The sequence below is a fragment of the Xenopus tropicalis genome, chromosome 3 (genome assembly GCF_000004195.4).
Source record: "Xenopus tropicalis strain Nigerian chromosome 3, UCB_Xtro_10.0, whole genome shotgun sequence".
Taxonomy (NCBI): domain Eukaryota; kingdom Metazoa; phylum Chordata; class Amphibia; order Anura; family Pipidae; genus Xenopus; species Xenopus tropicalis.
In genome coordinates, this window is record NC_030679.2 from 114,825,369 (window position 1) to 114,841,227 (window position 15,859).

General features: G+C 45.6%; 1 protein-coding gene across 1 annotated transcript in view; it reads right to left on the minus strand.

The window, feature by feature from the left end:
* Nucleotides 1-15,859, minus strand: part of igf1r (insulin like growth factor 1 receptor) — a 147,891-nt gene continuing 132,032 nt past the window's right edge. The window contains exon 21 of the mRNA XM_002933305.5: nucleotides 1-8,940. Coding sequence (XP_002933351.1) covers nucleotides 8,574-8,940 — 367 coding nt within the window. The 3' untranslated portion in view covers nucleotides 1-8,573. The remainder of the gene's footprint in view (nucleotides 8,941-15,859) is intronic.

Consider the following 15,859-nt stretch of genomic DNA (forward strand, 5'->3'; position numbering starts at 1 on the left):
TGCATACAGAATTCTTTTATTTAACTTAAATCTTGTAGTACTGAAACTACTAGAAAAAAAGCAGAGTAAGAGAAACTAAAACTGCCTTAGGTTCAGCCATTTAAAATAGACAAAGTTTCTTTTTTTCCAATAATGTAAAGAATTCAGAGTATATAGCAAGAACAGGAATACAATTCTTACAACAGAATATACAAAAAAGTTTGATTTTTTTTCATATCTACGGATTCATTTTTATATAAACACAGGAATTTCTTATGAATAATTTACACACAGCATATCATCTAAATGTAACAAATTGGCCATGTTATTTTTATTTTGTTTTTTTTTTTCTTAAATAAGAAAACTTGGAAAAAGATTTTTTTTTTTAAGTAATTTATATTATTTTATTAGCAACGCATCAAATTCCATAGTCTTTTTTTTTTTATTATTTTTTTTTTAATGTTTCATATTTTTTTCCCAGAGGTAGTGAGAAACTCTGGCCAGCTCTTGTGTTATTTGAGGCCGTACTGAATTGGGAAACAGAAGGTTGAGAGTCAAAGAAAGAAGATACCTTGGTTTGCACAGGTGAAGTGAAGCACATGGCTAATCTTCCAACCATGCTTGCCCCCCCCAAAAAAAGAGAGAGAAAACCAACTTGCAATGCATTGCACCAAACTAGCCTGTATATACCCGTGTTTGGCAGAAAAAAAGGTTAATTCACAATCCCAAATGTCCGACTCGCCACCATATCCATTTATAGGTAACATTCTGATTTGTGGTTGACCTGTCTCCACCAGTAGTGTATTACATTATATGCACACCAGTTCCAGCGCTAGAATGCAATCCAAGTTTGAGAACAATACTCACAATTTTATATGACCGAACCTACGCCTCAGATAATCCGTCAGTATGTTGCCGACCAGTCGAGGCAGTTCTATCTCTAACCTTAACACCAGTATACAGTAAAAAAAAAAAAAAAAAAAAAGTGAAATGACCAGTAAAGTTCAGGCCAATCTAACCAGAGGGTTATGGAAATGCCGAAGATACAGAACTGTTGACCTTTCAGATGTGTGACAAGGCTAAAGTTATTCTTTTTTTTTTTTGGCATTGTAGAAAGCTCAGTAAATATATTTACTACATCCCTATTTATCTACATATACATCAGAGTTCCCGTGTAATAACTATATATTACACACTCAGCTATGCACATTTAAAAAGACAGGTTTCTATCAGGAAGAGAGTGCCACACACTGTTTTTCAGGAGGTTTATTAAATACACATACAAAAATTCTTCCATGTACTTACAAAACGCAGAGACATTAATTCGGCTGTTGTAAACTGGATTTGTTTTTCCTTTGTTTTGTCAAAAGACTACCCGTAATCTACTGGACTAAGCAGTCCTGTGAAAGATGCTAATGGAGAAGCCGTTCAATGGGATTTCTTGCCAAGCTGGTAGCAAAGGCAAATAGGCAAGCTCTTGCAGGCTGGAAATACTAGTGAAACCCATGGAGAAAGGATCTGCGAGTGTGTTGCACGGGATGTGCTGAGCCGACTGTGCCAACAGGACCACATACTTCAGTGATTCTAACCTGAACTCCAGGACTGTATCAGTGGCAGGAGTTTGCTGAGGTCTGCCATTGTACTCCAAACATTTTTCTGCTTGTGATCACGGTGTCTAGAATTACAGCTCATAAAGGCAGAACTGTATGGGGCAGATCAAAACACATGTTCCTTAGTTGCCATCTTCACCAAAGGAGCCAAGCTAAAGGCTTTACTTATTACTCACTGCTTTCCCTAGCAACCGAAATGTTGGGAAATTTTGGAAGCTGTTATTCCCACAAGCTTGTCAGCCCCTGCCCGTTCTTTCGGAAATACCAACAACGTGTGTTTCAGAATACGCAACATACTCGTCATCCAATCAAGTTTGTTGGTATTCGGAAAGCAGAGACTTTGGGCAGCTCCTGGAACAGGTATTAACCCATAGTCATATACATTCTTAATACAATCTTTAGGTTAGTGTTATACACAATCATACCTGGGCAATGAAACCCAACCTATCCAAATACTGTACATTTACTTACTTTCATTCTGAGAACAGTAGCCAAAGAGTGGAGCCAGCTATCCGCACCCTTTAGCCCTCCCTCATAACCAAAGCTTGCCTATATTCATTGCTCTGGACATTGCTTGGAACCCTCCCAGCTGTAACATGGACGATGGCTGAACTCCTAGCAGTGCTGCGTAGATGCACTTGTCTTTGCCTAGTGACACTTTGTAATAATATAAGTGCCTTTTTGTGCATCACCAGGACAAAGAAATGCAACAGCTCACTAGTGAAACGTGCAACAGTTCTGTATCTCCTCTGCAGCCAATGAATTCCATGGGACCTCTAAACATAACACAATATAAATCTGCCCCAGACAGACGAGAATGGCGAAACATGGAGCTTCCACGGTATCTAAAGTGAAGCTGTATTTGTGGAATTGGATGCCATTCAGGATTTTCTTCTTTTCTTATATTGCAACCCTCACCACGTAACCCAAAACAAATCACACAAAGCACACACTTTAGAAAAAAAAATATAATAATTATAATAATAATGCTGGGCTTGATAGAGAGGGAAACAGAAGTGAAACTAAAGCTTCTGAACAGTCTCAGCGGTGATTAAGACGTGCCATTAAGTGGCCGCTGCTCTGCGAGTATCAATATGTTTGATGTATAGCAATGATAGCGGAGGCTAGGTGGGTGCACAGAAATCTGCAATATCTGGATTTCAGTGTATTTATGCTGCATTCAATGATCGGACACTTCCATTGATACGGTGCAGGGATGTGTCTCAATGCAGGCTGCTTGGTTACGACTGCACAGTACAGCAGACCTATTACATCTGTATTGCTCAGTTTTTGGAGCAGACAATGCTATTACAGCAACGCGGGCCTGGAAAAGTGTTGATCCTGACCTAAACCCATATGATAGATATGAAATGGCTTTTTTTGTTTGTACACTGTGGGGTCCAATTGGGCTGTGCACCCAGATGCCTATGGTTTGCATATCCATCAAGCACTTAAGGAGAAAAACAATACTGGGGTTTCGAGTGAGCGAAGAATAAAAACAAAATTTCACTCAAAACCAATCTAGCAAGATGATGAACTGGAGTCTCAAACACAAGACAACCTTCTGACCTCCGTGTATATTGAATCAAGAGGAAACGAGCACACTTTTAGCAGAAAGCATTTAACACTTCTATTGTGACCTATTGACCAAGCTTCCCATGTAGCCAAACTAGTTTCTGCTTGGCACTAAAGGCAATAATGATTTAGCCTTACTCTGCTGTCTGACAACGGCAGAAACACATAACAAAGGGGGTATAGAATGCGGAGTACACCAACATTGCACCTCATGAACTACAATCCCATTCAGTTCTTTGTTCAAATAACTCAATATTGAATACTGGGTTGAACCTTTCAAGCTCTTGGATTATACCTGACCTCCCCATAACATATTTTAAAAGAATGTTGCATAGTTTAAAAAAAAAAAAAAAAAAAAAGGGGCGGGAGAGATTAAGATATTGGCCTTGCGTCTACTGGCCGAAAGTACTTCCCATGTTCTGTGGGCAATACTTTACAAACAGTGGTGTACAAGGTGCATTCATTTTGCAGCTGGAAGCACCTTTCAAAATGGTCTTTGGGTATAAAAGGACTTCTGATTCGTAGTAATTCAACAAAGCATGAAAAGCTTTAACCGTTCAGTTTCAATCTTTTAACGGATCAAAACAAAGGCTCTACTCTACTAGTAAGTGCTACACTTTGCCCTCCTGGCTGGCAGTCACCCTATTAAACCAGGTAGCCTGGAGGATAAATAATAATTTAGAATTGGATGTCGGCCAGGAGAAGCGAGCAACTGAAGTTCTTAGAACTAATCATGTTAGTGGTATCCAAACCTGTCCTTGGGTTGCTACGTCAGTGCATGAGTTCAAGGCAGACAACACAGTAGTTTTGCCTGGGACAGCTAAACAGATACATTTACCAATTTTCATCATCCAATCAATGAACCGCCTCTGATGGTGAGATATTCTGATATCTTGCACAGCAAAGGGGACCAGGCAACAACGTTTGGTAAGGAATGGACAAAGCAGACATTAATGTTATCATGGAGGTCATCAATCTAGAAAGAGCCAGCAATGAAAGGGATTAAATGGAAGTAGTTCATGAGGTTGTTCCTCACATTACTGAAACGGAGTACAACAATCACAAAACAAGCAAAATGTGGACAGTTTTAACAAAACCCTCGTAGTTGATTGAGATCTGAGGAATCTGTTTAGCAGTATGTGCGAAAGAAGGGAGAGGGCATCACCATGGCAAGAGCTCGAATACTAAACCTCATGACACTTAAGGAGATCAATCCTTCCCATGCAAACGCAAACTGAAACATTCCAGGTTGCACAGTCTCAAAGGAAACAGATTTCAATTGCCAGAGAATCGTTAACTCTGCTTTCATTTTCATGATTAACTGGATGATCATGCTCCATTTTTCAGATTGAGGAGAAAATGTGACAACAGAACCTGCACTGGGATCGGTCAATTTGTATTGCTGAGGTTAAGGTGCAGATTGGAGTTTTCCCAGATTTGGATCTTTAACAGCTGACCAGATAAGTAACTTGCATAGACGAGCTGTAGCTTAGAGTCACACATGGAAACAAACCGAGCATGTGATCCTGGCAACACGATGTAGATATTAAAAGTGGGTGACCTGTTTCACTTTAAGCCTTGGCATCAAGATAATTTGGTCACAATAGTACTGCTAAGGCAAGACATATACAGGGAGACTTGCTTCTTATGCAGCATGGACACTGCTCCTTTCTATCACTCACTAACTGAAATAAACGTTCAGAAGGATGCTGCTTCCATAAACAATTCTGTCTTCAGGAAGGAGAGCTCTGCTTAAGCTTTATTATGCAACGATGCAGCCCTGGCATGGGCAACCTTCTCAAGACCCTACTAACACTCTCACGTGAGGTGCTGCTAGACTGGCAGACATTTCCTATCCACATTGAATATAAACATCTTGGGGCGATAGGAAAATCACCAGTGAATAAGCTTGTGATCACTATACCTGCTCTTCTTCCCCTTGAGATGAATGATGCCCTCTCCTTAATACCAGCATTTTGTGGTCTGAATAGTGTATGAGGTTACCGGTTTCTATGGTTTATTGTCAACTGCTGAGTAATGTGAGATGCATTTTTATATATATATTTATATATATATTTACACATATAAAAAATAAAGAGTGAGGTAGATAAATGTTTGGAAAAAAAAACTTAATTGAAAACTGTCCCCTGTCATTTACAAAAACAACCTTATCTTAATATGTAATAATGTGATGGGGCATTTTTACAGTGACTGAAACTAATATCTGATCAATAAATAAGAAAACAAACAGACACAATCCTACATAGAATACCTTCTCAGGTTTTTAGGGATAGCAGGGAGGGGGCAGGTGAAGAGGCCTAGGGAAGCAAAAATGCATTACTACAAACATTCAGACTTTTTTATTTTTGTCTCTCTTATTTGTCATTTTTTTCACCTTCAGTCAAATCTACCACTCCGTAATAAGGATTCTTTCATTCAAAAGGGAGAAAACTCTTCCATCCCGAAGCAAAAGGTTTACTGAAAGAAAGAGGTTTTGGTCTATAATGCAGAGTTAGAAAGAGGCTGTATCATGAAGGGAAGATAAGAAATGCACTGGGGAGGCAAAGGCAGCAGTCCTAGCCAATACAAGACTTGCGGTGCTCATGGTTCATTCATCTGAAATTAGAAAATAATGATGAGACAGACTAACACAGGTTACATTTCCAGTACTGGAAGGGGCCATTGGCTTTAATGTGGGGGCAAAGTTTCATTGTGGTGTCTCTAGTGTGGGTTAGTCATGAGGAAGCTTTTGGCTCCCTAGCTGCTGTAGCGCTAATGTCTGTGTTGGAGGTCCTAAGAGCTGGCAAAAAGGAGCTGAAGGCCATGCCTCCTTGACCAAGTCACGTGGGACAATTTGGTGTTCAATGGAAAACAACTTTGTGGCTGGGGAAGGTGATAAGTCAGTGTTTGGCATTAAAGGAGATGTAAAGCGTTTAAATCAACATTAATAAAGTGCTCTATATTGTTTTTTATATGTAGACAAAAAGGACTATTATGTTTTTTTTTCTTCTGCAAGTTCCTGCACCATTCTGGTCAGCCCAAGACCTAAGCTATGCAGGAGCTTCTTTCAGACTAAAGCTTCCCTCTAGAAGATTGTTCTGTTTGCTGGGCTCTGGAAGCACAGAACAGTTTCCCTGAACCCAGCCCATTGCTCTAAATGACCATTGCCTGCTGCTTTTGTGCCCAGTCAGTGCTCTGGCATTGACATAATACTCACAATAACTGAGCAAAAAGCACTGTTTGCTAGTTTGAGTTTGGCATTCATGTTGAATCATTGATAGGACACTGTTTAAATGAGCACTTTGCCTATCTAATCTTCTGAGAGGGTTTACATCCCCTTTAAGGGTAAAGCATAGCTTGGTTGTTAGTTGAGTGCTTGGGGTAATTTCATCTGATAGATGGCAATACTGGGGTGCTTAAGAGTTAGATTCATTGAATGGGATGTTAAAGGGTAAGCTAGAATCTTTACAAAATGCAGTTGTTGTAAGGCACCAGCAGGAATTTCAGCAGGCTCTTGAGTATATGAGTATAAAACATGTAACAGTGCTTTCGGTGCTTGACTTTCCCTTTGGGATGGAAGGTTTAGTACCAGGATTAGGAAACAGAATGAGATTTTGTGATTTGTGCTGCATCAAAAAATGAAAAGCTCATGTTTTTGAAATAAATGGACCATATCCTACAGCCGCAGACTAGTGAAGGGCTAAAGATTGAATAGGATGAAGGATACATGAGCAAACATAAAGAGCACGAAACCATATGATATTTTGCAACCTGAGTTTCGTTTTCTGCGTTACGATACAACGAATAGTTGTGTGGGAAGGGAACAAAAATTGTACAATGACCTACAAAGATACCAACCGCGCCCAGTGCGCATACACACACTCCACCCACCACCAGGGTTTACTACTTTGAGGAACCCTATGAAATACAAAGCAAAAAATAAAACTGCGTTTATAAAAAGGCATTGAACATACCCGTGGATAATTACACTACATGTTCTTCTGCGGGAGGTACGCGAGGTGTGGAGCCACACTATGACGCCAGGCAGAAGATTTAGAGACTTTTTAAGTACATTTTCGAAGCAAACGATCACAACGTAAGTGTCCAGAATCTCCCACTTTAGCCAAGGAAAGCTTGTTACTTGCGACTGATTGCCTTTCTGTCAGCCCTATGTCGGAGTGGAGGAGTAGACAGGAACACAAAGAGATGGAAAGGTAGACCTGAAGGTTTTTTTGTTTTTGTTTTTTGTTTTTCATTTTTTTTTTTTTTCATTTCATAGAATAAATCCACAAAAAGGTAAAGAAAAAAAATAGCAGCCTTTTCTGTACAGACATAGATATAGATGAATATCTGAACCATAAAAAAGTTATAAAAGGGACACAAAATACAATGTATGTAAATGATGCTTGGGCCTCACATTGAACTGTAAGTGCCTGCCATATAGTCTTAGCAAGAGAGAACATGTCCAAAAATATATATATATGTATATATATGAGGCTCAAAGGGTAACTTCAGAGAGATATGAAGACTACTGGGTTCTGCAGGAAGGTCAGATGTTCTGTTACCTGCCAGCAATGGCAGGGACTCGTAATCCAAGCATGGATTAAAAAAAAAAAAAAAGCTAAGTGGCCAAAGTCTTCTTTATCTTTCCGAAAATGGATGTTAATTAGTTTCTGGTATCTGAATAAAGAGCAGCACATTTTGCCGTAAACCCATTAAGTTCTGCAATTTGTTTTTTTTTTCTTTTTGCCAGTTTTCTCCAGAATGTTTTGTCTTGTATATACACATATATGGTTTATCCCACCTCATCACACACACACACAAAAGAAAAAAAAATATATCTTGGTCTGGAGAGGAAAATGTCCCCAGCACTTATATTACGGTAATTTAAAGAAAAATAAAGTGTGCATGGTCCTGTGATATGAAGGGACATCCCCCCATCTGCACTATCCTTTCTGTCAAAGAGCTATTTGGCAAAGAATGTCAGATTAAATAACAGCATATATGGGATGCAAAGGTATTTTGCAGTAATGTTACTACATATTTCTTATTATAAAGATCTAAGTAAAAAAAAAAAAAAAAAAAAAAAAAGGTACATATATATATATTTATCGATATATGTCGTTTGTTTTCATTCATGTGTTTGTAAGCAGGTGAGCCTGTCTGGACCACTCATATTGCAAAGGATGCACCTTCGGTATATTTTCACACATGTGCACGCTTGAAGTGACACTGGTCTGACGCACAAGGTCCTTTGTGAGGAGCAACACCAGTACCAAGTCAGAAAGAGGGCAAAGCCACGCTGAAAGAACGGATTAGTGTTTGCACTGATACGGAGGGTTTCCCCAGATCCACGAGGTACACAAGGCAGTGTATTTCCAAGAGTGTCTGTCAGACCCCCAGCCAGGATCAGCAGGCTGAGGACTGGGGCAGAGGGAGTGCCCTCTCGTTTTTGCGCCCTCCATTCATGTGTGCATACGGTTGCCTCTCGTCAAAACTTGCCCTAAGTACCACTACACCTGGGCCGTTTTCAGATTTATGTCCCGCATGGTGCTCAGATGTCTGCAGGGCACATGAGGGATCCAACGGAATGCTCTCCATGTTCTCTGCCTCCAGATCTAGCTCCTCTGTGTCTGGGGGTTTGTTTTCTTCACTGTAGAAAAAGGACACCTCTTTGAAGCCTGGGTCAAGTTCATCTTTGATACTGCTAATGATCTCCAGGAACGAAGGTCTCATCTTGGGGTTGTATTGCCAGCACATGCGCATTAGTTCAAACCTGAGACAGAAAGCAGAAACAAAACAGAAATGATAATAGTTATAGCATACATTCTATGGCCTAAAGTTTATTCTGTGCTTCCGGGTCAGCCTCAAAGACTCAAGGTGCAAGTCAATGAATTACAAGTTTGCAAACTATTACATAGATAATAGTAATAATAATAATAATAATAATAATAAAAGTATTTACTTTTAACATCAGTTATTTTACATTTCCATCAGTTCCTTTTCATTTAACATCAGTTCCTGCCTGCAAGTAGGTTTCCCCTATCACAGGCACAAACATACTCTCAGCCGGGGCCAAAATTGATTAAGAACCAACTTACCTACCAGTGTGTATCTGAATTGTTGTATGAATGCTTCCAGCACCAATGGACTTAACTAACTGATCAAATAAAGCGAAGGTCCCATTTTCTCATTTGGAACTATGGACTAATCCAGGCGTGCTATAACCTATCTAGGTTTGGTGAGATGACCTACACATAAATTTAGTAATATTATAGTAGGAGTCTCTGAAACCATCCCTTTGGGAAAAAAGGAGATTTTGTGACTACTCACCGTTAAATCCTTTTCTCTTAGGACGTCTGTGGGACACAGGGACCATGGGGTATAGTATCTACCAGCAGGAGGCAGGACACTAGAGAGGAAGAAGAGGAAGAAGCCCCTCCTCCCTGGTACTATACCCCCTTTCACTTCCTTAGTGAGCCAGTTTTGTCAAGCATATAACAGATTAACAGAATAACTGAATAACTTTAAACTTTAGCAGAATAACCCTTCCAGAAGGACCGCTTCCGGGGGGGAAGCCCTGTGTCCCACAGACGTCCTAAGAGAAAAGGATTTAACGGTGAGTAGTCACAAAATCTCCTTTTCTCTTACAGGTGTCTGTGGGACACAGGGACCATGGGGACATACCAAAGCTGTCCCATTAAAAGAGGGTGGGAGAAGCGAATTCAGGCAACTGCAGCTTGCAGTACCTTTCTCCCGAAGTGGACGTCAGATGCCGCAAATACCTCAAATCTGTAAAATTTGGTAAAGGAATGAATGGATGACCATGTAGCAGCCCTGCAGACTTGTTCGGCTGAGGCCCTGTTCCTAAAGGCCCAGGAGGTGCTGATTCCCCGAGTAGAGTGAGCTCTGATGTGGAGAGGTGGCGACTTTCCCCTGGCAATGTATGCTCTGCGAATGGCTTCTCTAATCCAACGGGACAAGGTGGCCTTAGAGGCCGGGGAACCCTTCTGGGGGCCGGAGGGCAAGATGAAGAGGGACGAGGACTGACGAATGTCCTTAGTCCGGTTCAGATAGAATTTTAGCGCCCTGACCGGATCCAACGCATGTAAGGCCACTTCCCTGGGGGAAGATGGCTGAGGGCAAAAGGACGGGATGGTGATGTCCTGGTTGATGTGGAAGGAGGTACCAACCTTAGGAACGAAGGAGGGCACAGTTCTGAGCACTGCTCGATCGGAGTGGAAAACGAGGTAGGGCTGAAGGTGTGATAGGGCCGAGATCTCAGACACTCTGCGTGCCGAGGAAATAGCCAGCAGAAAAACAGTTTTCCAGGTGAGCCACATTAGGGGAATAGTGGCCAGGGGCTCGAAGGGCGGGCCCTGCAGGACGGTGAGGACCAGGTTGAGGTCCCAAGGGGGAATGGGGTCACGGAAGGGAGGGTGAAGCCTCAGGACTCCCTGAAGGAAGGTGGCTACGTCTGGTATGATGGCTAGGCGGCGTTGAAAAAGGACCGAAAGGGCCGATATCTGGGACTTAAGAGATCCCAGTGAGAGACCCTTGGAGAGCCCCGACTGCAGGAAGGACAACAGTCGGGGAAGGGAAAAGACCTGAAAGGGGTGACCCCCAACGTCACACCAGGCCTTGAAGGTCCTCCAGACACGGTGGTAGGTCTTGGAGGAGATAGGCCTCCGGGCAGCCACCATGGTGCGAATGACGTCTGGAGAGAACCCTTTGCGCTGAAGCACTAGGGTCTCAATAGCCAGGCCGTCAAACTCAGGAAGGTCGGGTCTGGGTGGCGAATGGGGCCCTGAGTCAGAAGGTCGGGATCCTGTGGGAGACGCCAGGGATCTGCCCTGCTGAGGATGACCAGATCGGAGAACCAGGCTCTTTTTGGCCAGAAGGGAGCCACTAGAATCACTGGCCCGGAACCGGCCTTGATCTTCCTGATGACTCTGGGTAGAAGAGGGAGAGGAGGGAAGATGTAGGCGAGGGGGAAGTCCCAGTCGGCCGTGAGGGCGTCCGCTGCTAAGGCTAGGGGATCTCTGCACCTGGCCATGAATTGGGGAACCTTCCTGTTCAGGCGGGAGGCCATGAGGTCCACGGTTGGGAGACCCCATCGTGCGACGACGCCCTGAAAGATTCTTGGGCTTAGGGCCCATTCTCCTGGGTCGAGTTGTTGACGGCTGAGGTAGTCGGCCTGCCAGTTGTCGAGGCCGGGGATGTAAACCGCTGTCAAACGGGACTCGTGGGTCTCGGCCCAGGTCAAGATAAGGCTGACCTCCTTGAGGGCCTGACGACTTCGAGTTCCGCCCTGGTGATTCAGATAGGCGACTGTAGTCGCGTTGTCGGATTGTACCTTGATGGCCTGGCCCTTTAGGAGATGCTGCCAATGTAGCAGCGCTAGGCGGACTGCCCTGATCTCCAGGATGTTGATGGGGAGAAGGGCTTCGGTTCTCGACCAGGTCCCCTGGGCCGAAAGGCGGTCCAGAACTGCTCCCCAGCCCGTGAGGCTGGCGTCCGTAGTCAGGAGGCGCCAGTGTGGTTCCAGAAGAGGGCGTCCCTTGGCCAGATGGGATGAGATGAGCCACCATGTCAGGGAGGCCTGTGTCTTGGGAAGAATCCGGAACCGTTGGGACAGGCTGGAGCGGGTCCACTGATCCAGGATGTTCCACTGTAGGTCGCGCAGGTGAAACTGCGCGAAGGGCACGGCCTCTATGGAGGACACCATGGATCCTAGCACCTGCATCGCAAATCGGATGGAAGGAGATGGGGATTGGATCAACCGGCGCGTCAAGTCCTGGATTCTGGAGATCTTCTCCGGAGGAAGGAACACTCGCTGTTGTGCTGTATCGAAGATCATGCCCAGGAAGGGCATTCGACGGGAGGGAGTGAGTCGCGACTTCTCCAGGTTGATCTTCCAGCCCAGAGAGGTCAGGGTTGAAGTGACCAGATTCAGCTGAGATGTTGCTGTAGAGGGGGATGGCGCCTTGAGGAGGAGGTCGTCCAGGTAAGGGGTGATGGAAACCCCCTGCGACCTGAGGGAGGCCGCCGCCGCCGCCATGATCTTGGTGAATATGCGAGGTGCTGAAGTGAGCCCGAATGGGAGAGCTGTGAACTGATAGTGGAGATTCTTGACGGCAAATCTTAAGTATCTCCAATGGGGAGGGAAAATGGGGACGTGAAGGTAGGCGTCCTTTATGTCCAAAGCCACTAGGTACTCGTTGTGGCCCATGGCTGCAATTACCGACCTGAGCGATTCCATCTTGAAACGGGAGAAGCGAAGGTGGGTATTGAGTTGCTTGAGGTCTAAGATTGGCCGAAAGGAACCGTCTCGTTTTGGAACGAGAAAGAGGTTGGAGTAAAAACCCCGGAACCTCTCTCCCGGAGGGACTGGCGTGATCACTTCTTCGTCCAAAAGGCCTTGGACAATGGAGAGGAAGGCGGACTGTCTGAGAGAGTCCTGGGAGAGTCGGGACATGAAAAACCTGCTGGGTGGCGCGGAGAGAAACTCGAGGCGATAGCCTGAAGACACTACCCTGTGCACCCACGGGTCGGAAGTGAGTCGGAGCCAGGCCTCGTGAAAGAAACGAAGTCTGCCTCCAACGGGCGGCGGACTTACCCTGTGGGGGTAGTCATGCGGAAGGCTTGTCGGCAGGCTTGGCTTGGGGGCGCCTGCCCTGCCAGGAGTACCTGGAACGAGGCGGAAACTTAGGTTTTCCTGAGGGATTCTGGAATCTTTCTCCTGAGGCCGTAGAATCTCTGGAGGAGGTGAACTTGGAGCCCCTGGAACGAAAAAAGCGGCCTCTCCGAAAGGAAGGGCGATTTTTTGACTGTGGGAGGAATGTGCTCTTCCCTCCCGTAGCCTGGCTGATGATTTTGTCGAGCTCCGGCCCGAAAAGGAGTTTGCCTTTAAAGGGAAGAGTTGTGAGCGATTTCTTGGAGGACATATCGGCTGACCAAAGTTTGAGCCAAAGCGAGCGGCGAGCCGCTACCGCAAGAGCCGAAGTACGGCTGATGGCCTGAACAGAGTCTAGAGAGGCTTCGCAGAGAAATTCGTTAGCATCGCGAATCTTAGATGCTAAGAGGGAGAGTTCCTGTCTGGAGGCGCCGGAGGCGAGGCCCTCCATAAGGGAATCAGACCAGGTCTGGACGGCCCGGGAAACCCAGGCGGAGGCCAGAACCGGCCGGAGGCTCTCCCCTGCGGAAGAGAATGTGGCCCTGAGGAACCCCTCCATCTTCTTGTCCATCGGATCCTTAAAGGAGGAGGAGTCCGGGACGGGAAGGGCCGTGTTTTTGGATAGACGGGATACCGGGGCGTCCACCGACGGAGGAGTCGCCCATTTCTCCAGAGCATCCTGTGGAAATGGATAAGAGCGTTGAAAACGCCGAGAGGTCTGAAAACGTCTTTCAGGGTGGTCCCACTCTGACTGGATGATGGAATCCAGTTGGTCGTGGGAAGGAAAAACGGAAGAGGTCTTCTTCTGGCGCTTGAAAAGGGAGGAGGAAGCCTCTAGAGTAGATTCCGGAGTCTTGAGGTCAAGACAGGATATAACTGAGGAAATAAGGGAATCAATGGCCTCAGTCGAGGATTTAGCTATGTCGTCCGGCTCGTCCGGGCCGTCAGAGGAGATTTCTCCCTCACTTAGGGAATGATCTTCCCAAGTGGCTGAGGCATGCAGGGACTCAGAGTCACTGTAGTCTTCCAGACGGAGTGCTGCTTGCCGCTTGAGAGATCTGGAGGGTTGTGGATCCTCCCTATCCAGTCTGTCTAGTAGCTTATCGAGACAGGCCGCCAATTTGGGGATGCCTGAGGAGAGCTGAGCCGCCCAGAGGGGAGGGTCCTGGTTGGAAGAGGAGGCCTGCGCCTGAGCATCCAGTGCCGGAGTGGAAGTAGGGTCCCCCCCTGCTATATCTGTGGAGGGGGGAGGAGGCACGACCGGAGCCTGGGAAGAAGTCTCAGCCGGAAGCTTGGAGCATGAGGAACAAAGAGGTTCCTTTCTGCCAGATGGGAGACGTTTGCAGCATCTGGCGCATGCTAGATATTTTACTTTTGAGGAGCTAGACGCCCCCCTGGAAAAGGGGCCTTCTGGAATGCCCTCTGCCATGACAGAAAAAACAACAGCAGTGCAGTTTCTAACAAACAATAGCAGGTATTAAGCAAAAAAGACAGAGGACTTTAATGCAATAGGCAATGCAATGGAGTAAGGATTTTCACTCTTTTTTTTTTTTTTTTTTTTTTTTTTTTAAAATAAACAAGTGCTCTTAAATATCAGAAGGGGAGAATGAGTATATAATCCCGGTTGAGAAATAACTCTCACAGTGCCCAACAAGTTTTTAATACAAAAAACATGTAAAGGTAGTCCTGTCACAAACACCCTCCCAGCCACAGTTCCAGCCCTGCTCTGCCCGTTCCTAATGTCCCCCTAGTAGTGCCCCTGCCTGCTAGAAATACCGTCCCTGTGTCCAGGAAGAAGAGGCTCCTGTGGGGAAGCGCTGAAGACCCGACCGATCAGGATGGAGAGCGGAGAGGAATGGCGCGAAACTCTGAGAGGCGCGAGTAGAAGGCGCGCACAAGATGGCGCCGAATGGTGACGTCACTGGAACGCATGGGCGCAATGGAACGCAAGGAGGAAAAAATGATGGTAGCGTTCAGGTAAGGGAAGCGCCGGCTACAGGAGCAGACAGGGCAGGCTGTAGAGGGAACTGAAGGCAGACAGGCGGGCTGGAGAGAGCGCTGGCTGGGAGCAGACAGGGACTAACCTGAGCACATGGAGGGGAGCACCGGACAGCTTCTGCACTGAAGGTATAGGCAGGAAACTCTGTGTGGCCCGCTCCATAGGAGTCTTATTGGCCCCGGTACTTGGGTCCCACGTAGGGGGAAGCCTGTGGAGGGAGCTCCGAAGAGGCCCTATAGGACAACCCCTGGTGCCAGAGTCTCTGGCCGTAGATTTCAGAGGGAGCTGTAGATCCTGTCTCCTGAGGACACTAGAAAAAACTGGCTCACTAAGGAAGTGAAAGGGGGTATAGTACCAGGGAGGAGGGGCTTCTTCCTCTTCTTCCTCTCTAGTGTCCTGCCTCCTGCTGGTAGATACTATACCCCATGGTCCCTGTGTCCCACAGACACCTGTAAGAGAAATAGCTTGTGTAAAGCATAAGAAATTCTGTATATGTAGTTCCTAAAAATCACTGTATATACAGAGAAGTGGCTTCGCGAAGAGGTGCAGTGACTGCGCAGAAGGGAAGGGAGGGCTCCACAGAGCCCATGGCCTTCCAGTATTGCCACCAGGCCCAGACTGGCTATCTGGAAATTCTGGCACTTGCCCGAGAGGCTGCAGTAAATGCCATAGACTGGCAGATTTATTTGGCTTGTGGGGGGCTATTTGGGGCTTGGATTATGCCTATTTTGAAGCTTACTGCACACGTGTAATTAAGCGCTGCTTGTGAATTAACACTTTCATAAACCTTTTTTCTCAGCTGGATGTGGTAACTCTTTCTGTGCTTGTCCCAGAGAAGATTATTGGGCACAGGCGACTTTATATAGCCTGGTGGCTATTTTCCTTTGCTCTTTGTGCACATATGGTAGTTTTCCCAAATCAGCCTCAGCTGAACACACAAGGTCCCTCCTGTGCCCTGGCAGTATGTGGGGCCCCGAATGGGGGAATAAACTTCTAAGTTAAGGAATTAGACGCCTGACG